Source organism: Sturnira hondurensis, unplaced genomic scaffold (genome assembly GCF_014824575.4).
Source record: "Sturnira hondurensis isolate 20B ecotype Veracruz unplaced genomic scaffold, ASM1482457v3 Scaffold0022258, whole genome shotgun sequence".
Classification (NCBI taxonomy): Eukaryota; Metazoa; Chordata; class Mammalia; order Chiroptera; family Phyllostomidae; genus Sturnira; species Sturnira hondurensis.
The window spans coordinates 1,510,287-1,537,188 of NW_028094889.1; the positions used below are offsets into that span (position 1 = coordinate 1,510,287).

Here is a 26,902-nt window from a genome sequence, read left to right on the forward strand (position 1 = left end):
AAGCTTGGTCAGGCTGTTTATAATTCTGCTTTAGCTTTCATTTGATGAATGAGTGGAGACTTAAGGTCAGCCAGGAGTGAGAGACTGTGGGTCTCCTGGGCCTTTTCTGAGTATGCATGCGGTCTTCTTGATTTCCCAGTATATGTGGGAGCTTTCAAAAAGCCTAGTCTCCACCTATCTCCTTTTCCAAGCTCTTCTTTCCCAGGATTTTTAGTCTTTCTACTGCTTGCTCTAGGCTACTATAGCCAGTAGTTTTGCTCTTAAGAAGTGCTTTCAGCAAATTCCCAAGTGTTACCCTTGCTTTGATCCGACAGGGAGTGACTGGGCATGTCCAAACACCCAACCTCAGTTTGCTGAAACTAGAGTCTACATTGCTCTCCCTGCCAACAGCAATGTAGTCCAGGAGTTCACACTGCCAGCAATTTGGGGAATAGGGGACAAAAAACAGGCAATTTAAAATGCCACAGTGCTCTCTTATTGCAATGCAGCAGATTCTTTCTTCATTATGCTTTCTTCTGATTAAGTTTTTGGCCAGATTCTAGAGTTCTATCAAAGCCAATTCTGATGGTTTTTGTCAGTAGTTATTGTGGAGATAGAACCCTACTCCACCATTGTTAGTGAGTTTGCTCCTCTCATATTCTTAAAATTAATATTTTGTACTCATATAAAGAACTTAATCTCCTTCAGACAATGATTTTAATAATATATCATTCTCATGCACATGTAAACAGGAAAATATAAGCCAGACATACTGCTTAAGATATTCCTAGACTTCTTCACGTTCACTGCCCTGACTCACTTCTAAAATTAGTATTGTTGATGTTTAGGTTTTATACACAATACTGCTCTCTATCCATCAAGAGAGTTGGTGATGTAGACTCTCTTAAAAGAGTGCTTTCCACTATTATCCCTAAGGATTTCACTCCTATCCACCGACACCCATATGCAGGCAATAATACCAAACTTCTGTGTATTTTTAGGTTTTTTAGGTGTAACCGAAACCTTGGCCAATGGTGATTGTCATATGCATCCCGATTTCAACAAAATATGAAAAATTGAGCCTTTAATAATGGCAATATGGCCTTGGTCAGGTAGCTCAGTTGGTTAGAGCATTGTCCTGATATGCCAAGATTGTGGGTTCAATCTCCAGTCAGGGCACATACATTCACAACCAATGAATGCATAAATAAGTGGAACAAGTTGATGCTTCTCTCTCTCTCCAAATCAGTAAAAAAAATTTGGCAAGATGTGAGATGACTTTTTCCTGAGAAACCAGATGAGGAAATGATTAATATGACTAAAATAAGTTATAGAGGGCAATTTTAGTAGGTGTTATTTTAGTAGGGCTCTTTAACCCAGGTGTGCATGAACCTACACTATAAGTGATTTTAGCTTCTATCCTTAAAGGGCAATTAATAGTATAACATCAACATTGTGTACTCTTTCTGGGTAAATTCTAAAGCAGTATGTTTGTCCTTGTAGAAAGCCTATTAAATACCCCATAGTTTATCATTGGAAATTATCTCTGGACTTGAATGCAGAAACTCTGGCAGGAGTTTGTGGAGAATTTAGTGTTTGGACCCAAGGTATGATGAATGCGAAGCCGAAGCCAAGAAGAGGTGCGAGGTGGAGTCCAGGTTTGCACAGGGGCAGTGATTTGATAAAAGGAACTGAGTAGAAATGCCTGCCCTAAATTGAAGGAAATGTAACCAGTGAAGACAATCCATACTAAATCTTCTCATGCATTTGACAATGTGAAGAACTAGCAACTTAATACCCTGTCAGATGTGCTAGTATAAATCGTATCTTTCTCCAAGTGCTTTAGACTCAAAAGAATTTTTTGGAAAGTTCAAGAGACCGGAACTACAAACAGGACTGAAGGAGCATTACCGCCACAAGATGGCACTGCTTTAGTAGACCTGGAAGAAAGGGCTGTGCGTGGACTGAGAGCAGGGCCTCTGGCAGCGAGGGTTCCTCCAGTTCCTGGCGGGGTTCAGGAACTGCCGCCGCTGGACCTGGCCAACTCCGCGCTTCAGCCAAAAGCACTTAGGGTGGCCGGCAGTTCGGGCGCCAGGATGCGACTCCTTCACCTCCTGTGGCCCTGGCCTGCTGCTCCTTGGGTCAGGAAGCACCAGCCGCGAGGCCGAGAGGTGTCTGTTGTCTGGAGAACGTCTCCTTGCTGTCCCTTTACCCGGGTCGCTCTCCCCTGGACTCCCCCACACTGACTATGGGAACCGGTCACCACAGCTAAGTCCAGGTTTTGATTTTACTCTGGGCTCCAAAGCACGCAGAGGATCCCGACACCACAAACAGGAAGGAGAGAAGGAGGACCCGAGGGCGGGCAGAGGGTGGGTCACTCCCAGCAGGACGGCGCGGGCCCACACGACCGAGGGCGGGGGAGGAAACACACACCTCTCCCCTCACGCGCGGGTTCGGGGAGCTCTGGGGTGTGTAGTAAGGAAGAGGGCCACAGGGGAAGGATCGAGGGGCAGCCCCAGAACCGGTGCGTGCTCCTCGGACAACGCCCGCCGTTGCTGCTCACTGCTCCCCTTCCCCACGGCCCTGGGGCACCCCCGCGGTTCTGGAGCCGGGGCGGGGCCTGTGCGTCAGCTGGCCTAGAAAAGGCAGTGAGCCGGACCTAGCGAGGTGACAGCTGCGCTAGAACACGACCCAGCCAGACGCCACCATGAGCTCCGCCCTTTTCAGCCTAGACGGCCCAGCCCGCAGCGCGTTATGGCCCGTGGATCCTGTGCCCTTCTACGAGCCTGGCAGGACCGGCAAGCCGGCCCGCCTGACTGAGCAGAGCACCTCTGTCCCCGCCATGTATGACGACGAGAGCGCCATAGACTTTAGCGCCTACATTGACTCCATGGCTGCCGTGCCCACCCTGGAACTGTGCCACGACGAGCTCTTCGCGGACCTTTTCAACAGCAACCACAAGACGGGTGCGACAGGCGGGACGGGCGCGACGGCCGCAGCGAGCGCCCTGGAGCTGCTGCCTGGCAACCTAACACGAACTCCGGGCAACGCAGCCCCGCGACCACTGAAGCGCGAACCGGACTGGGGCGACAGCGACTCGCGGGGCTCACTGCTGCCTGCGCAGGTGGCCGCGTGCGCACAGACCGTGGTGAGCCTGGTGGCCGCTGGGCAACCAACACCACCCACGTCTCCGGAGCCGCCACGGGGCAGCCCGGGGCCGAGCCCCGCGCCCGGCCAGGCCCGGGAGAAGACCTCCGGCAAGAGGGGCCCAGACCGTGGCAGCCCGGAGTACCGACAGCGGCGAGAGCGCAACAATATCGCGGTGCGAAAGAGCCGGGACAAGGCCAAGCGGCGCAACCAGGAGATGCAGCAGAAGCTAGTGGAACTGTCGGCGGAGAATGAGAAGCTGCACCAGCGTGTGGAGCAACTCACGCGGGATCTGACTGGCCTCCGGCAGTTCTTCAAACAGCTGCCCAGCTCTTCCTTTATGTCAGCAGCTGGGGCTTCGGATTGCCGGTAACGCGTAGCCCGGGGTTGGGGCTCGGGGAGACTCACCAACAACCCCTACCTCTTACCCAACGGACGCTGCAAGAGCCACTAGGCGCCGGCTGCAGTTTCTTTGGAACGTGTGAGTGAAAGGAAGCTCCAGCCTGGACTTGGCTACCACTGAACTTCCAGAGAAGCTATACATGTTTATTTTCCCTTAAATTATTTTTATAATGGTAGCTTTTTCTACATCTTACTCTTATTGATGCAGCTAAGGTACATTTGTTAAAAAAAAAGACTTAAGACAACCCTTTGTATTGTAAATAAGAGGAAAAGACTGAGCATGCCCACTTTTTATATTAATTTTTACAGTATTTGTAAGAATAAAGCAGCATTTTAAACCCCCCTGATTCCTGTATTTAAGGTGATTCCTGCACGCTGGGGGCCTCAGGACCCCTCTGGGGAAGGGTCTGCATTCCAGTGCCTGGTGTGCAGCACGGGACCTGGAAGGCCGCACGGGATCCAGGTGTGTCATCCCCGATGGGGAACCAAGTTCCTTAGAAGAGAGAGTCTGCTTTGCTTTTGAAACATGCCGAAGTCTGCCTCCATATGTTTTATTTAACTTGCCTAAGATCAGCGAAGCACGACTAGACTCACGTAAAGCTAGCAAATTTTTGATGGGAGGTGCTCTGAAAAAAGTACCCTGACTTGGGGAGGGTACTGGTTGGCGGACTGGCCCTACAGCTGATCTGGGACCCTATAGAGAATAGCTGAAAAGCTCCCTAACATTAGTTGGCTGCTCGAGGGTTGAGGGGGTAAAGGATGGCTCACATGATTCTAAAAGCATGTTTGAATTATCGTTGTTTTTCTGGGACTTTGCTTTCACTTTCCTGTCTCACGGACAGCTACAAGTAGGTTTTCAAAATGCGTGTGGATACAAAATAGTCATGTCGTCGATGAAAAGGACAGCCACAAAGCTACTTAAAACCGGCTATTTTGCCAGTGATGGTAATGTTTCAAAGCTTAATCTGGATAAGTAAATAAAGCCCTCTCCTTTCCCCCAGTGAAAGTGGGTACTAGGTACCCTTTCTTGTCTTGGCTAGTACATCTATGTTATGTAATTAATTAACTATGACCTCTTATGATTATATCATTATAAGGGAGAAGAAAACAAAGTCTTTAGTGTCTAAAGTTAATTAATTCATGGTTGTATATTTAATTTAAATCTCTGCCAACAGAACAAATGTTAACAATCTACTCCTCTTTAGTCTGTGATCTTGGCTCTGTGCACAGTAACCAGTATGACTAACAGGCCTATCTAGAGTGAGCTAATTATATCTCTAATATAATTAGCATAACTAGTATACCAATAATCACACTAGTTAACTTATTTACACTTTATGGGTAACATTTTAAGCTCTGACAAAAGTTCCCCAGAATATCCCCCCCTCCAAAAATACTGAAGTTAAAAATAAAAGTGCAAAATACTTAGGTTGGACATTTATTGCAGAACAGTAATATAACAATGTAGGACAAAGATTTAAGCTTTGCCTGTGTATTCTTTGGGGGAATGTTAGAACAAATACTATAAGAAAAACATGTTGAATTGTGGTAAAATTTAAACACTTTAAAATTGGAACTGAACACATTTTTTTTCTTGCTATATTAATATTATTGCCTAAGATAAATACAAAATGAAGACCTCTAGCTTATGTAAAGCTTTATTAACAGTTATGTTCCTGAGTTTGCAGAAAGGTAGTAATATATAACTGTAGAAAAAGTGTTTGGACTTATAGTTTACAAAAACATTTTATTAACATGTGCCACTGAGAAATCTTAAGTTCCATTTCAAGTTCATAAAATACACTCACTTTTCACAGAGTTAACAAGTAACTACCAAAACCCACCACCAGCACCCTTGCAGCCACACTGCAATCTTCAGATTCCTATGACGCATGGTAATCTCAGGAGGCTCTTTCTGCACTCAGAAGCTCAATTTCCTCCAATCCAATGCAGCTGGTCGGGTGGGTGGTTATGGACTGGACAAAACAATTTAACAACCCCACCTTCCTTCCAATGACACTCTCCACTTCATAACTCTGCAGTGAGAAAAGGCATGCTGGTTAAAGCATAAAGAGTTAGACCTGCACGTTCTGTTCCCAACACCACAGGACACCAAAGAGCAGAGGAGATGGCCCTTTCTCAGCCATGACTTTCCACCCTTTAAATGGTTGAGGACAACATTGGTAAAGAGATGGGGGGGCGGGGGTTGGGAAATGAAGGGCTGTGATAAAAAGCTCATTTACAGGGCAAGTGAAGGAACTAATTTTTTTCCTGACAACTGAATCCTGATTTTTAACAAGAACATTTAAAATATCTTATTGATGTTTGTTAGGGAATGTAACAATAATCATCTCTCAGCTAGCTGTCCTAGGAGAGGAACTGAAGGTTGGGGGAAGACCTACAAAGGGATGTTCATTACCTCCGAACAGTAAGGGCTGGGCATGCCTCATGCTTGCAGCTATTTGCAGCTATCTCCCACTTCCTTTGGGACACTTCTGCAATCTAGCGACACTTCTGGTCAAAGGATTTTCTAGTACGTTGCCCCAAACTTCCCTCCTTACTGGGATACTCTTTCTTCTAGAGTTACAGTGAGCTAAATACCTCTACGTTGTATGCAGAAAGCTTTTCATTTACACTCTGTTTGATGAATATCTTATGATGATTAATTTATCTTGGGCAAGTTTCATCTCCAGATGGACACAGGGCACTGGGCAGCAGCTGTACCAGATGACTAGCCAGGAAGGTGTAGTGTGCCTTCTTTAGTCTCCCTAGATCAAAACTCAGAACATGTTCTTTCTTTCTGGTCTCTTACCATTTTAGTTGGCCTTGCATGTTTACTTGGGGCAAAAGTATGGAATTCTGACTTGAACAAAGTCAGCAAGATCACTTTTAAAAATGTCAGGTTTGGTGGCTCCAGTCTTCAATAATTACCACTATCATTTATAAACAGATTAAGTTACAACTGGTGTATATTTGGTGGAAATTAAAACCACCACAACCACCATGTGTACTCTCACAGAAATGTGCATGTGCATATGTGCAAATGTGCTTCTCTTTTTAAAAGGCACAATATATTTTCCTTTAACTTTTCCTAAAGCCAAGGAAACAAACTCCAAGTTTTGTGTCACTGTCATGTTACCTTTGAGAACTGACATGTACAACAACAGCCAATTCCATTGTTTTCACTTCTGTAGTGGGACCACAGTAAAATGAAGGCATAGAACTTAACACTCATATATCCTAACCAGAAGCAGTGCCTTGGTTCGAGGCAATGGAGTTACAGTTCTCATAGAAAATCCTAATGCAATTCTTTGGATTTTGGCAAATGTGCTTCTCACCCAGAAAATGGACAGAATCCAGACTGGAAAACTGATGGCTGAGGTCTACACATAAGTCCTTTTTGTAAATCCTCGCCCAAGGACATGCTTATTGATTTTTGAGAGAGGGGAAGGAAGGGGGAGAGAAAGGGAAACATTGATATGAGAGAGAATCATCAATCGGCTGTCTCTCTTACGTGCCCCCAAATGGAAATTGAACCTGCAACTTTTTGGTTTATGGAATGATGCTCCAACTAATTGAGCCACACTGGCCAGACGTAAAGCTCTGATTATCCACTGTGAACAAAGCTCGGGGTAGAGGTAAGGAGTTGACTAAAATGTACCTCATGCTTGGAATTTACCCTTATTTTTCTGGTGTCAGCTCTGATAATACAATGCCTGCAAAGCTGGCACCTGAGGCTATCACAACTCAGTGTCTTCATCCAATGCACATGTGCACACACAAGTTCACACACATGCTCTTTTGAACTTGTATAGTATTTTACAAAAGAGCATTGCAGTTGAGAAGTTTAATGTGTGGGAGGTACAAGACAGCCTCAATCAGAAGGAAATCAAATAAAAAAGAGTATTTCTACCAGGGTTTTCTCCTGGTCTTTGGGTCCCTAAGGTAGAGTGGTCAAAGGCCGTCTATCACCAGAGGCTTCCTAGAGGAGGCACCAGGTCTCTCTCGGTGGTGGTGGGAGGGTGGCTGCAGGCACGAAGAGGCAGCTAGGGTCCTGCAGAACTGCAGGGCAAGCACTGCACCTTCCTGCTGTGTGGAATAGCAGGGGAGGTGTGCATCATCTCCAAGTGTTGTTGGTTATAGTTTGTTTAAGTTGTGGGTTTTGGTTCATTTTGCTATGTGTTCTCCTAAAGCAGTTTTACCAGCACTTCCAACATTCTCTACAGATGTTATTTCCCTGATAACCCAGTTCTGTTATCTCTAGCATCTGTTGGAAATCTCCAATCTATGAGACTTACCCAGCACTACACCCTTCTTTTTTCTTCCCTCCCTCTCTCTTCCAGGGACTGACAGATACGGCAACAAGGAATCAGCCAACAGGTACTGCTAACTTGTCACCCGTTAAACAAACTTCAGTAAGAGCAGAAACACACACAATGGTTTGTGACCCCCACCCCACCTCTCAATCTGGACTGGCTACTAACTGCTAGGTGGTCACTTGTGCGGATGACAATGACTTTCCCTCTGTGGGATGTCTCTGCATCCAACAAAAACAGTGGCGATAAGCCCTCCACTCTTTGTTTTCCTCACAGTTAAATGTGGATTCTTCCCCACTGGGATGTTGGGAAGATTAAATGAAGCAACATGTAGGAAAAGTAATGAGCACAGTTCTTGGTCAATTGTAATCTTACATTTTCCTTTTAAACACTTAGGGGACACTTGTTCATAAGCCCTCCTGCAGCCAGGTCTAGACCTCAGTCCCTGCTGGCACAGCAACCCCTTGTTCAGCACTGGAGTGGGGGGCAGGTGTCACCAAGTTGGTTTAAACAGACATGCCCAGGGAGGAAGCCAGAAACACTTTATTTCCACAGGTGATTCTGCCCTGAAATCAACTTGAATCCAAGTGATTCCAGAATCACTGGTCTGGAACCATAGCCAAACCAGTGATTCTTAAAGATTCTGTTCATAGATTTATCCACATTCGATTTAATCCAAACTCTGATAGTCGTGGTTTGCATGAAAGAATGTAAAACGCCGCTCCACATCCTGATGCTGCCAGCCCCTCCTGAGGTGCAGGATGGGGCGGGACAACAGGCGGCAAGGTGCTGGGGAAGGCAGCCTCCCAGGATGGATCACATCAGGCTCAAACTCTGGCTGGAATCAGAGCCAGAATTGGGCCACGGGAACCCATCAGAAATTCTGTAGATCAGCCTCCCCTTTCACTATAACCTTGTGAGCTGGCCCACATGTACTACCTAGATGTGGACCCCAACATGGTCACAGATACCTTTTGTGGCCCAGGCCCTGTCACCACCCCAGTGCACTCGTCTAGGGTTCAGCAATTCCATGGGCCACCTGTGCTTCTAAATGGCTTTGACAAGACAGAGGTGGCTTCTCAAGGACAGACTGCTCTCATCTATGAGGGCCGACGGTTATGAAGAAGAAAACTATCTTTGGCCCATACTCAGGTGGTGGGTTCTTGGAGGAGCATACCACTTTACTGAGTTACATTGTAATTACTCTCAGGGAAGGCAAGCTGGGCCTAAGAAATAATTGTAAAGTTACCAGTTACTCAGACTCTGGATACCCAAACTTAAAAAAAAGTGTGTGTCTCTCAGATAATTCTGTTACATTAATGTGAAACCATGGCAGTAGAACTTGAAATCTCAGTAATGTCTTATAATCCAAAGCCAGGGGCACAGATTCATGTATCTACTGTAAGAATGATCAGGAAATAACCTCAGATTCAAATAGGAAAGATCCCATTGGTAGGCATGGGTGTTCATCAGTGAATAACAGCAGCAGGACTTACTCAGATCTCAGGATGGTCTAAACACTTAGCATGTGCACCATTACACTGTGGGACCATTGTAACTGAAAGTATGTGGGACAGGGGTTTTCACCTGGGGGGTCACTTAGGGCTTAAGAGTATGAAGACATACGTCTGTGCTGGGTGTTCCTGGACTTACCCCATCCTCACAGGCGGCAAACCTCAGGAGTGAAGAGATACTGCTCTGCATCAGCTGCAACAGCAGAAGAGGGCCGGGTTAAGAAATCCCACTGCTGTAACAAGAGCTCATGCTAAAAACACTCATGTCCCAAAATCAGTGTGTTAAATATGAACCACCTGTCTTCTCTTTAGTAGCTTTGATCTCAAAGCCTTAACTCAAAAGTGACTTTTAAAGTCACAGACATAAAAAGGTTGTGTTCCTGAGGATGAGTCCTTCACCTTTTTTCCCCCTTCACCCAGGGAAAGAGCAACAGATGCTCTGTATCCCAGCTGGTGAGTCCAAGGGGCTCCATGTGGTGGACATGGGATGTACATGGGCTCCTGGATCAGCTCCTACCTTGACCCTCACTGTCCACTGGGGTCGTGAGGGGCAGTCCAGAAAGACCTGGAGGTGTCTTTTCAGAAGAGGGCAGGCGACCACACGGCAGCAGACTGCACAGGAAAAGCTGCCTCTGTTGTTTGGAAACACACAGGGAAGATAAGATGAGAAAATCCACAAATCAGAAGAATCTAACAGTAGATAGGCATTTTTCTAAACATGAATGATTGCTGAGGTAGAAAATGGGATTTACTTTCAAGGGCCAAGTTCTTGAAATAGGCTGGAAGAAGCCCTGGGCTCAGCCTATTCTGAGGGATAAGCATCAACTCCTTCAGCTTCTGACTAATGGCTTGGTGGGCATGTAACACCTGGGAAGGGACCCTTAGGCAAGAGAGCCTCATTCATTCTGAGCACAGCGGATCACAGCAAAAGTCCCATGGAGCAAAGGGAAGCCCTCTGCCAGGCAAGGGGAAGTCAGCGATTCCTAGTTGCCTGAATAGGAAAACCTGCTCTTAATCATCAGTATCTATGTTCCTTCTTACTACCGAGTAAACCTATAATTCACACTGTTCTCGTCTCTGAAATACAATCCAGGGATGAGTTGTTAACACAGAATGCCATCAACCCAGGAGGCATCAAGGAGACACCTGCCCTTTGCTTCTTAAGCAGCAGAAAAGCAATGAGCTCCTTTCTATCCATCATGTGATACAGTCAAGTTGGGAGGCCAGAGACCTGACTCAGAGAACTGTCTCTACACCCAGCCTCAGACCCCAGGCCCCTAGGGAGTGGTGCAGTAACACTTGCAGGGAAGCGGTGTCTGTTTATGTAGCTGTTCACTGGTCTCTGGAAAAATCTGTGCCCCTGCAAAGGACACGCTGTAGAGTTACCAACTTAGTTTTATTTATTCATGTTTACCTGGAGTTTTTCTCTTTTCTCTCAATAATAAGCAAGCTAAGGACAAAACCTGGCTCTTTTCTCTTTCATGACAGGAGCTGCAAGGAACAGCCAAAATCCATATTATGAAGAAAATATACTGTTAGGCAGTGATGTGCACCACAGCCTCTTCCTTGTAGCTCAGTGGACTTGGCTTTGCTCTCAGAGCTCATGCCTGGCTGGCCCTTGGTGCAGTGGAAGCTGGCCTGAGGCAGTAAGGCAGTAGGAATCCTGGGCCTGGGGGTTGCTGCTGCCCTTGGGTCTTTCAGGCCAGTCACTGCCACCTTACCTGTCTTCTGGACTCTGTTCCAATCTCTCGTTGCCACACAGGTCACATGTAGGCCATGAGAAAGCAGTGTTCTCGTCCACACCGACCACAGTGCCTAGGCCCAAGTGAAAGCACAGCCAGTCTCAGAGGTGGGGTCTGCCCCCCCCCCCAGCTTCTCTTTGCTCCTCAGGACATACATGGTATCCAAGTGCCTCAGAACTTTTGATCACTTGCGAGTTTATATAAATGTTCCTAAGATTTTTATAACTTACATTTATTGAATAATCACAATTATAACAATGAAAAATAAGTTTTAGAACCTGCCCATATCACTGCCTAAGTGTTTTCATTTTCACCTGATCTTTTATAGTCTTTTCCCAGATGTGTATGTATTGAAATCATTATATACAAAACGTTCTATCTTTTAGGATGCTATATAGCTTTTGTAAAAATAGTCTGATCTATCTTATTGATATTCCATTTAGGTGGTACATCATAGTTCCTCAACCACACTCCATATACGACATTATGTCTCCAAATTCCTTTAGTGGTTAGGCAATAGATATCTTTTTACTTAAGGCCTTTTCTATACTGTGACCCTTTCCTTAGGATAGATTCCTAGAAGTAGAATTACTATGTCAAAGAGTATGAGTATGAGCGATACAGAATCACCCTTCCAGAAGGTGTTTCCCACAAGGTCTTTCTGGTTCACACTACTACTGTCCACTTACAGAGTGCCACTTTCACCACGCTGCACGCTGTTCTCACTTTAAGTATTCGCCTCTGCAATAGGCATAATGAAATTCCTAAACCAGGTGGGCGACATCTGGGACCAACTGCAACGTCTAACAACCCTCTGTCCTGGCCCTGGCCAATCAGTGGACATCATGACTCTGAAAGGGCACATCTGGGAAACTGATATTCGGCTGAAACCTTCCTCCTAGACCTCCCCTAAGATTCCCACTAGCAAGGGAGAGATAAAAGCCTTAAGACAAAGGACCCAGAGGGCTCTCCTTCTGGGGATCAGCCCATGCCATTTCCTTTCCCCTCTTCTTCCCTCACAGGCACACATCTCTTAAACTCTAAGGGACTCCAGGACTTGCAATCAGGAAAGATATGGGCGGCAGCAGCTCATCCCAGGCTAATGCCCTGAACCTGTCTCCAATTACTTCTCAGTGAGCTAAGGCAGCCCAGCCTAGGCTCCCCTGTTGCTTCTTCTATGCTGAGCCTTTCCTTGTTTCTCTGCCCCGAGCTTTAATAAACACTCAAAATCACCTAGACTCATGCTGTGAAATCTTTCCTACATGAAGCCAGGAGACCATACACTACTGGCTGGCCCCAGGTAGACCCACTCAGGGCCAGGCCCCCCTGTCTGGTAACAGTATAGCTAGATACTTTGGAAGGTAGTTTGGTGGCTTCTTATAAAATCAAATATAGTCTTACCCTATGATCCAGCAATTATGCTCCTTGGTATTTACCCAAATGAGTTGAAAACTTAGGTTCACACAAACACCTGTATAGAGATGCTTATAGCAATTTTAGTCACAGCTGACAAAACTTGGGAGCAACCATGATGTCCCTTCAGTAGGTGAATGAATAAAGAAACTGTGGTCCACCTCGGCAACAGAGTACTTTTCAGCACTAGAAATGAGCTGTCAAGCCACGCAAAGATAAGAAGGAAACTTAAATGCATATTGCTTAGTTAAAGAAGGCAGTTTTAAAAAGCTCATTCCAACTATATAACATTCTGAAAAAAGCAAAACTATACAAACAACAAAAAGATCAATGTCTGCCAGGTGTTAAAGGAGCAGGAGCAATGAATAGGTGGAGCCCAGAGGGTTTTTAGGTCAGTGGAACTATTCTGTATGATAGTATAATGTTGAATACATATCACACATTTGTTTAAACCCCAAGAAAGGGTGACACCAACAGTGAACCTTAATGTAAATTATGGCCTTTGGACAATTGGGATGTGTCAGAATAGGTTTATCTATTGTAATAAATGTACAGTTCTGGTGGGGGAAGTGGATAATATGAGAGGCTATGCATGTGTTGGGGCAGGGAAAATATGGGAAATCTCTGCATCTCCTGCTTAATTGTGCTATAAACCTAAAACTACTCTGAAAAGTAGTCTACTAAATATACCATAAAATAAATGCTAAATTGAGGAATGGAAAAGACCCTTCAGAGGTGCAGAGAGAGGCCTACTAGGCAGGCTTCAGGGTTAGGAAAGGCTTTGTAAAAGAAGGGAACTGAGATAGGGCTGCAGGAGGGGATGGGGGTGCAGGCCTACACTGTGTCCCGCCGTAAGGCTAGATGCTTGACAGGCCTGAAGGAAAGGCAGGTGAAATGGCTCTAAAGTTAACAGACTGTGATAATCCAGGGTCTCACTGGGGATTTTAGACTTGATCTTGGAAGGATGAGAAGCCAGTGAGGAATTTTAAGCAGGAGACTAAGATGGTCTCATTTTCTTGGAATGTGAAGCATTGTAGATATGCTGTCAAATCACAGACCATCCTTGTTGAAAAGTGGTGAAATTAGACATTTGAAAACCAAGTAAGATGTGACCTACATCTCCTGTCATCCTTCCCACTATCTGCTGTGGGGAAGAATTTTACTCCCCACTAGAACAAGCATTAGAAGGAAATGTATCTTAGAAAATAGAACAGAATTATGAGAACTAAGTAGATTTGATTTATTAAAAATACATTCATGCAATGTATACTCGAATGACCTTCTGAAAATGAAAACAACAGATCTTGATTTTGACAATTCTTCATTGTCCTTGCAAATCTAATCAAGTTAAAGGGGTGACAATTAAAGTCTTATTATGGTGTAGTAAGGGCTTATAACACAGGCAGAAAGGAATGCCGACTAATTCAGAGTAGGCAAAGGCATGAGTAAGGAGGCCAAGGGGTGTGGCTCCCGTCCCACGGGCCTGAGTGCCCAGCAGAGAGTCCAACTCACAGCAGTGCTTGGCAAGTGTCTGCTAAAAGAATTAATAAAAGAGCCCTGGCTGGTGTAGCTCAGTGGATTGAGCGTGGGCCTGTGAACCACACGATCGTGGTTCGATTCCCAGTCAGGGCACATGCCTGGGTTGCAGGCCAGTTCCCAGCAGAGGACTCACGAGAGGCAACCATACATTGATATTTCTCTCCTTCTCTCCTTCCCTTCCCCTCTAAAGATAAATAAATAAAATAAAAAAAACTAAAAAAATAATAAAAGAGATGACACCTATTAGCCAGAGTTCCTTTTTACCCTAGGATATTATTGGGTGTTATGGACTTAAGCAATTTCCTTCCAATTAGGGCATGAGCAGAGGAAATTTATTTCATCTGCAATCTACACATGGCTGGAAATCCCTTCTGGCTACCCTAAGTGAATTCCAGGGATGACTGGTAAGCACACTATGAAGCAGTTAGTATCTAGAACATTCACTTGAATAAATAAGCATCAGGAAAAAAGCAATTTTTGTTAAGAGTTTGATGAGTGTGTCGCCATACGCATTGCTTGACTGCGATTTGCTATGAAAAGCCTTTACTGTCCTTGTCTTATTTACAAAATCATTTATAATTAGGTTTGGGAAAGGTCTATCACATATTTATTAAAACATCTTTTTAAGAAGGTTCTTTCAGAGGGTCCTGTTGGAAGCACTTCAGTGCTTTCTCACTGTCCAGCAGGGGCACACAGACGCTGCATGCTCTGGACGGTCTGCTGTTCCCAGCACTGCAGGCCAGGTTTAACATTTCCTTCAGTGGCTTTTAACTCTCTGCAACACACTACTCCCCAGCTTTTTGGCTGACTGAAAGAAGTTGGGCCTAGAAACTTTTTCTTCTAGTTAGAGGCCAAAACTTGGTTTGAAGACAAGACTTTGCCACCACTTTCCAGGGAGAAGTGTGTGTACTTGCTGCATTAATTCCCATGGCAGCAAGCAAGACCACCACCCACTAACACGCAGCATATAAAGAAGTGGTGAGTAATGCAAGCGAGATGAAATCAATGTTGCAAAACGTTTTCACCCCAGAAAATAAACTGGAAAGAACTGCCTGCATACTATGGGAGCTGGTTTTTGGGAGTGAGAAGGCCTGGTGACCCAAGTGGAATGGGGTGGAGTGGAGTAAGTGCTACCCCTTCATGGAGGCTCTTTCCTAGGAGCACTTAAAGGCTTCTGCCAGAGCAGGTGTACAGATGTTGTTCGTTCTCAATGACTGACTGACTCACAGGGTCATACTCTGAATTTGTTCAAGCATGTTCAGGGAACATGCTCAATGTTCTACAAAGTCCAGGCCCTACTAGAGACCCTGATGCCCAGCTGATTTAGCTGCTGCTGAGAGCTGCCCATTCCTAGCACGGATTTTGAGCAGATGGTGAAAACACCTGCTTGGTGCTGGACTTTGGACAAGCTGTCACTGCACTGTCTGGGTCAGGAGCAGGCAAACCAGGGCAAGGCTGGGGGCTGAGAAGGGACTATTGTTACTTCACAGAGTAGACAGGACTTGCGGATTTGCTGAAGTCGGATGTGGGCAAGCGCACAGGTGGCTGGGGAGTAGGGCAGGGACCTTCTGTCCATCAGTGGGAACTGGTCACCACCCCAGCCTCTGTCACGGGTGGCACAGTCCTGCATGGGAGGCTGGGCTAAATTTAACATTCTACAGCTGGGGTTTTCTCTTAATCCTTAGGTAAATGGTGCTCATCTGAGGATCTGGCAGCACTGTGATTAACAGTCTGTTTACATATCCACTGGACATAGCCACAGGCTGGTGACACAGCTTCACAGAGGGACCCACAGGGAACTCTGCATTAAAATGGTGATACGTGAAGGGAAATGTTTTGGTCAGAAACTGGACCCACACAACGTAAACAAGAGCATTAGAGAAGAAATGAATAAAGGTAAAACAAAATATTTTCCATTTGTTATTCTAAACTGATCTAAAGGATACCATCTTGTTTAAGTAACAACAGTGTATTTAGTGACTGCATCTTGTGGATAAGTGAAGTGAATGATAGCAGAAGTAGAAGGAATGGGAGGGAGACACTGAAAATATTGCTGTAAGGGGCCTGTACTGCCCTTGAAGTTGGGCAGTGTTATTTGAATAAAGACTTGATTGGTTTTAAGTGTATACTGCAAATTCTTGGCAACCACTGACCTTTTTTAAAGTATAATTGGGCCCTGGCTGGTATAGCTCAGTGGATTGAGTGCAGGCCTGCATTAACCAAAGCATCGCTGGTTTGATTCCCAGTCAGGGCACATGCCTGGGTCGCAGGCCATATAACCAGTTTGGGGTGTGCTAGAGGCAACAATACATCGATGTTTCCTTCCCTCTCTTTCTCCCCTCCTTCCCCATCTCTCTCAAATAAATAAATAAAATCTTTTTTAAAAAAAGTATAATTGATATGATGAGAGAGAGAGGAAATAGAATAATATGCTCAATTTTAATGCTCAATTAAAATGAGAAAGCAAAAAATGAGAACAGAGAGTGTGAAAAACAAACATTTACTTTAAATGTGAGTGATCTAAATATACAAATTAAAAGAAACTATCAGAGTGTGGGGAAAAAAGAGAACCAAATCTATATTGTCTACAAGAAACCCACTGGAAATAAAAAGACACATGGAAATTAAAAGCATATGGCCCTGGCTGGTGTAGCTCAGTGGATTGAGTGCGGGCCTGCGAACCAGGCAGAACAAGGGCTGGAGGGGCAGCTCTCTCCCAGACTAAAGTACCTACAGGTGCCACTGTTCCTTTCTTAAAGTCCTCTCCCAAATCTGAATGTCCATCAACCTAACTAACACTGCTCTCTGAGACCCTGCTCCACCCAATTATTGTACCCTGCCTGGGCCTGTGCTGTGGACCTTCCTAAAATCTCTCAGATGCCCACAAATCCCAAATAAGCAGTGGCTGGCCTCAGTGTGCCCTGTACCTACCTCTTGCTTAGTGGCCCCAAGCCCAACACTAGTAGCGGGTAGGCTTTGTTCACAGTATCACCTCTTCAAGGAGCCTCAAAGCCCAGCAAAGGCAGCCACCTGCTGCAGAATATTTTGCAGCTCCTAGCAGATGACCCTGGCTGGACACAGGAAAAGGTTGACCTTGGCAGTACTGAACTCCCTCCCAAGAGGCCCCAGACCCAACACACTGTTGGCCAGTTTCAGACAATACCCAAGCACCATCCATTTGGCTCCACAAATGATACCCCTAAGGGGAAGATTTGGAAGGCACCAGAGCCCCACTAAAGTGAATCCTACTCTGATAATTCTGCCCACTGACACACCAACAGCAATCATGGCTTAACTATGAGAGCACCCAAACCACACAAGGGCACCCCTGGAGAACCTGGCTCAGATGAACAGGGAAACTGTGCCAATGGACGACACAGGACACCCACTACATAAGGCCACTCTGCCAAAATTTAGAGATGGAGCACATCTACCTCAGATATAGAAAGACACAGGGAGACACCCAAAATGAGGAGAGAAAGAAACATGTTCCAAATGAAGGAACAGGACAAAACTCCAGAAAAGAAGCTAAACAAAATGGAGGCAAGCAATCTACCAGATGCAGAGTTCAAAGCACTAGTTATAAAGATGCTCAAGGAACTTAGGGGAAGAACAGATGATCTCAGTGAGTACTTTAACAGAGATAGAAACTGTAACAAAGGAGATAGAAAACATAAGAAAGAACCAGTAAGAAGAATACCAATACTGAAATGAATAATATGTTCAATGGAATCAACAGCAGATTAGATGAAGGAGAGGATCAAATCAGTGATATGGAAGACAAGATAGCAGAAAACACCCAATCAAAATAGCAAAAAGAAAACAATTTTAAAAATGAGAATAGTTTAAGGGCTCTTGGGACAACATCAAATGTACCAACGTTCACATCATAGGGGTACCAAAGGAGAAAAGAGAGAGCAAGAGAGTAAAACTGGAAAAATAAAACTGAAGAAATGAAACTGAAAAGTTCCCGAACTTGGCAAATAAGACATATAAGTCCAGAAAGTGCAAAGAGTCCTAATACAAGGTGAACTCAAATAAGCCCATACAAAGACACATCATAATTAAGATGCCAAGGGTTAAATACAAAGAGAGAATCTTAAATGCAACAAGAGAAAAGCAGTTAGGTACCTAAAGGGAGCTCCTTTAAGAGTGTCAGCTGATTTCTCAACAGAAATTTTGCAGGCCAGAGGGGACTGGCACAAATTTATTCAAAATGATGAAAAACAAGGACCTACAACCAAGACAACTCTACTCAGAAAGGCTCTCTTTTAGAATTGAAAGAGAAGTGAAGTTTCCCAGATAAGAAAAAGCTAAAGGAGTTCATCATCACCAAACCAGCACTACAATAAATGTTAAAGGGACTTCTTTAAGAAGAAGAAAGAAATATATGAATAAGAAAATATTGTGGAGAAAAAACAATCCTCACTGACAAAGGCAAGCACATAATGAAAACAGTGGGGCAACCAACACTAAAGCTAATTTGAAAGTTAAAAGATCATGTATAATTATAACTGGAAATTAAGGAATACACATAAACTCATACCAAAGAAATGAACAATAATGACAAAAACATAAACGTGGAAGAAATGAGTAAAATGTTATGTGTTGAGCATCAACTTAAAATAGACTGCTATAAGCATAGCTTGGTATATATGAACACATAGTAAGCACAAACCAAAAATCCATGAGAGATTTATGAAAAATAAAGAGAAAGGAATCCAAAGACAACACTATAGAAAGTCATAAACAAACAGGAGAAGAAAGCAAGAGAATATAAAAAGGACAGAAAATAAGTACAAAAACCATCAGAAAACAATAAAATGGTTATAACTATATTCAATAAGTACTTTAAATAGAAATGGATTAAATACTCCAGTCAAAAGACAAATGTATAAAGAAGATGTGGTACATATATATACCATGGAATATTACTCGGCCATAAAAAGAATGAATTTACTCTTTGTGACAGATGAATGGACCTACAGGATGTTATGCTAAGTGAAGTAGAGAAAAACACTATATAATTTCACTTTAATACATGGAATCTAAAAATACAAAATAAATAAAATAGAAACAAACTCAGATACAAAGAACAAGCTGATGGTTGCCAGATGGCAGGGGTGTTGGGGGCTGTGTGAAAAAGGTAAAAAGATTAAGAAGTAAAAATTGGTGGTGTGCTGAATTGGTCACAGTGCCTTGCACTCTACCAGCCTTTACTGTGTCACATGCCACCAGGTCATTGCAAGGAGGCACAGGTAGCCCTCAGGCCCTTGGTGGATGTCTGTCTTGGTTCACTGGACCCAATGTCTATGAGCAGCTACGATGCTGATCTGTACTTCCACCAACCAGATATGCCTAATCAATGTGACTGTGGCATGCAGATGGCATACCAGAAGCACTTTGAAATTTCCTGCTACAAAAACAAAGTCAAGTGCTAGCCAAGTGGAGTAGAAAAAGACCTTGATGATGTTTTACAGACCTACCCAGTATTTGTGTTTTTAAAGGTCTGGTTGCAAAGAAGGAAGACCTCATCAGTGTATTTGGAACAGGTGACCAGACTGAACTCTGTAAGCAGATTTTGACTAAAGCAGTGGGGAGGGTGGCGAGGTAGGGCTCTAGTACCAGATAAAGATCAGCACATGCCCCTGGAGCAGATGATTAGGGACACTGCCACTATTGTCGCTGACAAATGTATGAACCCTGAAACAAAGAGACCATAAACTGTTATCCTCATCAGAGAGCAATGAAGGACATCCACTACCCAGTCTAAACCAACAAGAGTATAAAACAGCAACCTTTGGAAGTAACAAAGCAGTTAAAAGAGAAAATGAAGATAGAATGTGTTCATGTGAGACTTTGGTTTATGCGTATTCTTCCAGTGAATGAAGGAAAAAAGGTTCAAGAAAAGCTCAAGATCAAGGTTACACAAAGTGAGGATTATAGTCAACAATTAGAAATTTTGTCTAATTGAACCAGGATGCTTTAGAGAAATTGATGAGCTAATAAAAAAGGAGACAAAATACAAAGGTTCTTTGGAAGTACTCAACTTAAAATATGTGAAAGAAGGAGATGAGAAATTTGAATGACATTCATCAATCTCTTCAATTTTAAGACACTGCAATGTTTTCATTTCTCTCAGTACTATTTTCTTCCTGTGGTTTGCTAAATTCTCGCCAAACTATTTGCAGTTTTCCATCTTTGTGTTACATGTGTACACAAAAAGACTTTCCTAAATAAGTATTACAATGTGGGGTAAAGATAGTTTTATTTATAAACTGGAGTTTTAGGTAAATATAAAAAGTTCAAAATACAAAGTCCTGAGAAGCATTTTGCTGCTCTCATGCCTTTGTAGCTTTCCAAGGTGAAATGAGGAAGCTCCTACAAATAAAAAGTTAAATTTTGTAAATTATATTACAATTATTTTGGGGAGAATATGCCTGTATGACAAAAAGGGAGTTTGCTGAAAAATAAAACATAGTGTCTTATTTCTTCTTAATGAAATACATGTATATACATGTAAATACATTATATTTAATGCTTGGGTGATACTTCCAGATTACCTGAAAAACAGATGTGATGAATGTGAAGGACTTAAGCAATTGTCATTGAACATGCTGCCATAACCTTGACTATTCTTAGGAAAAAAAATCACTTATTTCAACTTCCGGCCAAGATGGAAGTGTAGGTAGACACATTGTGCCTCTGCACACAAACAAAATAAGGACAACAACAATTTAGAAACAAAAACAACCAGTACTGACAGAAAATTGAACTGTATGGAAGTCCGACAACCAAGGAGTTAAAGTAGACACATTCATACAGACTGGTAGGAGGGGTAAAATTGGGTGGCCAAGCTGAGACGGGTCATGGCAAAGCGGTGGCTGGCAGACCCTGGGCACACAAGGTAGCAGCTGGCAGACCCAACGAGGTGGTGGATTGTGGAGGGGCATGGCACAAACAGTGCTGGCAGACCAGGTGGTTCCACATTTGCGCACAGATAAACCAGGCAAAACTAGGGAACCAGTATTTCCCATACTACTAGTATTTCCCATACTACTCTTGCCCTCCCCCCTATTTTCTACCTACCATCTATGCTACTTGTTCTCTGTACCTTCTCCCCCCTTCTCCTCCTCCCACTCCCCTGTTGCTAATCCTCCATGTGATCTTCATTTCTATGGTTCCACTCCTGATCTAGCTGTCCTCTTAGTTTTTGTTTTAGGTGTGGTTGTTAATAACTGTGAGTTTCCTGTCCTTTCATTGTTCCTATTTTTTATCTTCTTTTTCTTAGATAATAAGGGCTTGGTGATGATGAACTCCTTGAATTTGATCTTATCTGAGAAGCACTTTATCTGTCCTTCCATTCTAAATGAAAGCTTTGCTGGATAGAGCAATCTTGGCTGTAGGTCTTTGGATTTCATGACTTGGAATACTTCTTTCCAGCCCCTTCTTGCCTGTAAGGTCTCTTTTGAGAAATCCGCTGACAGTCTGATGGGTACTCCTTTGTAGGTGACTGTCCCCTTATCTCTTGCTGCTTCCAGGATTCTCCCCTTCAATTTAATCTTGGGCAGTGTAATTATGATGTGCCTTGGTGTGTTCCTTCTTGGGTCCAACTTCTTTGGGACTCTCTGAGCTTCCTGGATTTCCTGGAAGTCTATTTCCTTTGCCAGATTGGGGAAGTTCTCCTTTATTATTTGTTCAAATAGGTTTTCCACTTGTTGCTCTTCCTCTTCCCCTTCTGGTACCTCTATAATCCAGATGTTGGAACATTTAAAGATGTCCTGAAGGTTTCTAAGCCTCTCCTCATTTCTTTGAATTCTTGTTTCTTCCTTCTTTTCTGTTTGGTCGTTTTTTTCTTCCTTCTGGTCTACTCCCTTGATCTGAGTCCCAGTTTCCTTTCCATCACTATTGGTTTCCTGTGCATTTCCCTTCATTTCAATTAGTTTAGCCTTCATATGTTCCTCTAATTTGTGACTAAAATCAACCAGTTCTGTGAGCATCCTGATTACCAGTATTTTGAACTGTGCATTTGATAGGTTGGCTATTTCTTGGTTGCTTAGAGTTATTGGCTCTGGAACTTTGAGTTGTTCTTGAGCCATAATGTTTTGGTCTGTTCACGCCTGTTATGTATGAGGAGCAGAGCCTTAGGTGTTCACCAGGGTGGGGCAACTCAGTCGCTGGGTTGTGACATTGTATGTGGGGGTGGGGTCAAAGAGGGGCAATGGCAGTCCCCTCAGCTGCTTCCTGCTGCTGAGAGCTATGCGGTCTGTCTCACTGCTTGTTCCTTCGCCTGGTTTATCTGTGCGTGAATGTGTGACCGAGGTCAGCCAGCCGCCTTGCATCCTCACTGGGTCTGCCCATTGCCATCCCACACCTGGGATCTGCCAACAGCTGCCTGCGCTCGCCTGGGTCGTCTGGTGGATCTTTCCTGCAGGCCCCGATGTGCTGCTGGCTCCGCCCCTGTTACCGGTCTGGCTGAACGGTTCATTGTTGTCGGACTTCCGTACAGTTCAATTTTCTGTGTTTTGGTTGTGTTTTTGTTACTAAAACTTTTCTGTCTTTAAACTTGTTGCGTGAGGAGGCACAGTGTTTCCACCTATGCCTCCATCTTGGCCGGAAGTTCCCTATAGAAAATTTTAAGAGATTATTTGAGCTAAACTGAGGACATGCCCAGAAGCAAACTTTCAACAGATGAAGGAAATACTCTGGAGATTGGCTGCTTTGCAGTTTGTTTTATCAACTTAGAATCAAACATACTTGAACAACAATAAAACAAGTAAAAATTTAAAAAGAATCAAACAAATGAGGGAACAAGAAAGATTACATAAAATCTATTGGTGGTAGTTTAAGAAAGTAGGAGAAAGCAAAGTGGGGAAATCTCTGTGATTGGATAAAAAGTAAAGAGAGAGATCCATACTTCTTTTACATTGGTGGGTACAGGATAGTTAACATTCAACATTTACAGTGATGGGGAATGTATACAGACAAGAAGATCATGAATTCCCTTGAGCATGGCTATGCCTCAGAGGGGCCTGGAAATGAAGATTACTCTGGCATTTCAAAGGTTTGTTAACCTACATGCACAAGAACAATGGTTGGCTTCAGGCAAAGGTAAACCTTTTACTTCAGAAATTATAGTCCTGGGACATGACTACCCACCATGATCTGCCCAGTTAAAAATTTATAACCATATCACCCTCTGTGGTTTCTTTTGGTCATAGAACTTGTCAGATTTATTACATAACCTTACATAACCCCTTTTTGTTTATAAGATTCAGTGAAAATACTTATATAATCATAATAAAAATACCATTTATTGGTTTCCATTTTTGAGAGTCAACCTGCAGACAAAGTGTGCAAGGCTTCATTATGATTATAGAATAGACTATCACTCAACAATATACAAAAACAATTGTATGGTGGTGGAAAAACGACTGAGAAAAGAAGGGTAGGGGAGCTAATACCTATTTTTTACAAAGTGTGGAATAAAGAGATACCATCTTTAGCAGATAAAACAACAAACAAATGAATAAAACCCTTACAGCTTACATGATGATTAATGGTGAGAAAGTAAATGCTTTCCCCTTAAGATTAAGAACAGGAAAAAAGTCCCTTTTCACTACTATTAAAAACAGTACTGGAAATCCTACCTAATGAAATAAAATAAAGAAATAAAAGGCATATAGATTGGAAAGGAAGAAAAAAAAACTGTCCTTGTTTACAGGTCACATTGTTTTCTATGCAGACTACCCCAGAGAATTAACAAAAAAACTAAAACTACAGAACAATTGTAAGGTTTTAGGATACAAGGTTAAAATACAAAAGCCAACTGCTTTTCTATATACTAGCAGTGAACAAGTAAAATTTGAAATTAAAAAACACAACACCATTGACATTAATGTTATAGTAAATAAAATACTTAGGTATAAGTGTAACAATGTATTTATAAGATCCATATGATTTCTGCTAAAAGAAATCAAAGATCTAAATTAACAGAGAGATATACCATGTTCAGGGATAGACAGACTCAACAGTATTAAGCTGTAAATTTTTCCTAAGTTGATCTACAGATTCAAAACCATCCCAAGCAAGTTATTTTGTGGATACCAATAAACTGATTTTAAACTTTATATGGAAAGCAAAAGGACCTAGAATAGCCAAGACAATATTGAAGGAGAATAACCAAGATGGAAGACTGACAATATCCAACTTCAAGCTCTATTGTACAACAGAGCTACTGTAATCAAGACAGTATAATATTGGTTTAAGAACAGACATATAAATCAGTGGACCACAAAACAGAGCCTAGAAGTAGACTTACATAAATACGATCAACTGATCTTTGACAAAGGTACTGAGGAATTTCAATGCAGAATGGACAGACTTTTCAACAGTGTTCAAAGAACTGGATATACGTGCAGAAAAAAATAAATCTTAAAAGAAACTTTATGCTTTTCACAAAATTTAACTCAAATGCATCACAGACTTAAAAATAAAAAATGCAAAACTATAAAACCCCTAGAAGAAAACAGGAGAGTGTCGGTGACCTTGGGTCTGACAATAAATTTTTAGATATAAAACCAAAAGCATAATTCATGAAAGAAAAAAAGTCATGTGGGACTGACTTCATTAAAAGAAAAATTTCTGATCTGCAAGAGACACTGAAAAGTGCCACAAAGAGAAAATATTTGCAACAGATGTATTGGATAAAGGATGAAATATACAAAGAACTCTTAAAACTCAATCATCAGAAAATGAACAACCCAATTAGAAAGGGGCTAAAGACCTTAACAGACCCTCATCAAAGAAGATATACAGATGAAAAATAAGCACGTGAAAAGATGTTCAATGTTACATGTAATTAGAGAATTCAAATTAAAACAGTGAAATGCTTCTATGCACCTATTAGAATGGTAAAAATCTAAAACACTGCAATCACCAAATGCTGCTGAGGATGTGGAGTGATAGGAACTCCCATGCATTGTTGGTAGGGATCTAATGAAATAGCTACCTTGGAATACAGTCTGGCAATTTTTACAAAGCAAAACATTGTTTTACTACATGATGCAGCAACTGCACTCATTGGTATTTATAAATAAGTTGAAAACACGTCTGCAAAAACACCCACACACAAATGTTTACAGCAGCTTTATTCATAATTGCCAAAGCATGGAAGCAACCAAGGTATCCTTCAGTAGGTAAATGGATAAACTGTGGTACATCTGGACAATAGAATATCATTCAGTGATAAAGAGAAATGCACTATCAAGCCAAGAAAAGACATGGGGGAACCAATCTTAAGTGCATACAGCTAATGAAAAAAGCTAATTTGAAAAAGCTATATACTGTTTAATTGCAACTGTATGACATTCTGGAAAAGGCAAAACTATGGAGACAGTCAAAAGATCAGTAGTTGCCGGGGTCTGAGGTGGAGAGAGGGTATAGATAGGCAGAGAGGGATGATAGGTACAGCACAGGGGATTTTTAGGGCACTGAAACTGTTCTGTTTCAGAGAACAGTTACACGAGAATATAGATCTGTCAAAACTAACAGAACTGTATGACACAAACAGTGAACCCTGGCTCCCCTGGGTGTGGGGGCCCTAGCCCTGGCCACCCCAGCCTGCCCCCAGAGCAACTCCTCTTGGTCAGGACTGCACCCTGGCTGGCTGCGGCTTCTTGGTGAAAGTGAATTCCCTGCTATTGGCCTTGATGGCCATGGTGAGGCTGGTTGGACATGATAGGGACTTACGGCCCTTCTACAACACTTTAAGATGGTGGGGCCAACTCCCTGCTCAGGCCACAGGAGCCACATGTGGTTTCTAGGACATTTATCAACTGAGTTGCTGCAAGAGGCCTAGAACCCTAACTGAGAAACCAACAGTGCCTGTGTTCAGTGCCATCTCTGTGCCCTGCAGACCACCTCCCTCTCGGCACTTGCCTCCTCCATGCCCACTACCCTCGGCCTTCACACAGAGCTCTCAGAGGAGGGAGCTGTGAGGTTCTCCAATGATTCTCTATATAAAGAGAGCCAGAGATAAGTAAAATGCTTTAAACATATCTGTTAAGCGACTGACAAAGGAAATAGTATCTAACAGAACTGGCTTAATTAGAAATGGGGATCTCAACAATTTTTAAGTTGAGGGTACACAAAAAAGTAACTTTTCATTTTAATACAAGGGAAATATGTAAGCCAACTGGAGCTTGTCTGCTCTACTGTTTAGAAATAGCATTCTCTTTCTCCTCTAGTACCACCTTGGGAAATTCTAGCCACAGGGTTGGGGTGGAGCAGTCTATTTACTGAATTCTTTGCTTCAAGTTGGGAAGAGAGCAGAATGAGCAATGGACAGATGAGGAAGGGTCACTTACAACTGACACACCCTATTAACTGCATAATGGAAGAACCATGGCAGGAGTAGTGCACACACACTGATCAAGCCTTGGAATAAAAGCTCCGACCAGGGAGTGATGCTCTTGTGTCTGCAATTTGGTTGGGGTGGCTGAGGCACGGGGAGCTCCGGGTGCTCTGGCTCTTCAGTGCGTCAGGCATGCAGACACCACACCAATGCCCACGCAGATATCTGCCATTAAGGCTGGTGACAGCAGCCCCTGTCTGCAGGGTCCCCAGCTTTAGAGAAGTGATATATTTAATAAAGCCCCCAAAGATTTGGAGGTAAGTATATCATTTCTAGCAAACTGTCTTATGTACAGGATCCTGTGTAGCTCTCCTTCCACTGCTTAGGTACTGAAAGATTCCTGGGCCATTAAGTTTGTTTTATGCTACCAGTAATAGAGCTTTGTGATAAATCAAATTGCCTATGGTGTACTTAAAAACTATTTAGTCTTCATCC

General features: G+C 43.1%; 2 protein-coding genes and 1 pseudogene across 4 annotated transcripts in view; 2 read left to right on the plus strand and 1 right to left on the minus strand.

Annotated features, from left to right (window-relative positions):
* Positions 1-2,506: 2,506 nt before the first annotated feature.
* Positions 2,507-3,875, plus strand: CEBPD (CCAAT enhancer binding protein delta). Its single transcript, XM_037035387.1, has one exon. It carries the CDS (start codon positions 2,687-2,689, stop codon positions 3,497-3,499), a length of 813 nt encoding a protein of 270 aa, XP_036891282.1. The 5' UTR covers positions 2,507-2,686; the 3' UTR covers positions 3,500-3,875.
* A 1,078-nt stretch (positions 3,876-4,953) lies between these two features.
* Positions 4,954-26,902, minus strand: part of SPIDR (scaffold protein involved in DNA repair) — a 387,966-nt gene continuing 366,017 nt past the window's right edge. For all 3 annotated transcript variants that reach the window (XM_037035383.1, XM_037035384.1, XM_037035386.1), the window contains 4 exons: positions 11,080-11,173; positions 9,876-9,990; positions 9,498-9,551; positions 4,954-5,564 (listed from right to left, as the gene is read on the minus strand). In XM_037035383.1, coding sequence (XP_036891278.1) covers positions 5,430-5,564; positions 9,498-9,551; positions 9,876-9,990; positions 11,080-11,173 — 398 coding nt within the window. In that variant the 3' untranslated portion in view covers positions 4,954-5,429. The remainder of the gene's footprint in view (positions 5,565-9,497; positions 9,552-9,875; positions 9,991-11,079; positions 11,174-26,902) is intronic.
* LOC118979350 (ribosome maturation protein SBDS-like) lies at positions 19,378-20,141 on the plus strand (annotated as a pseudogene).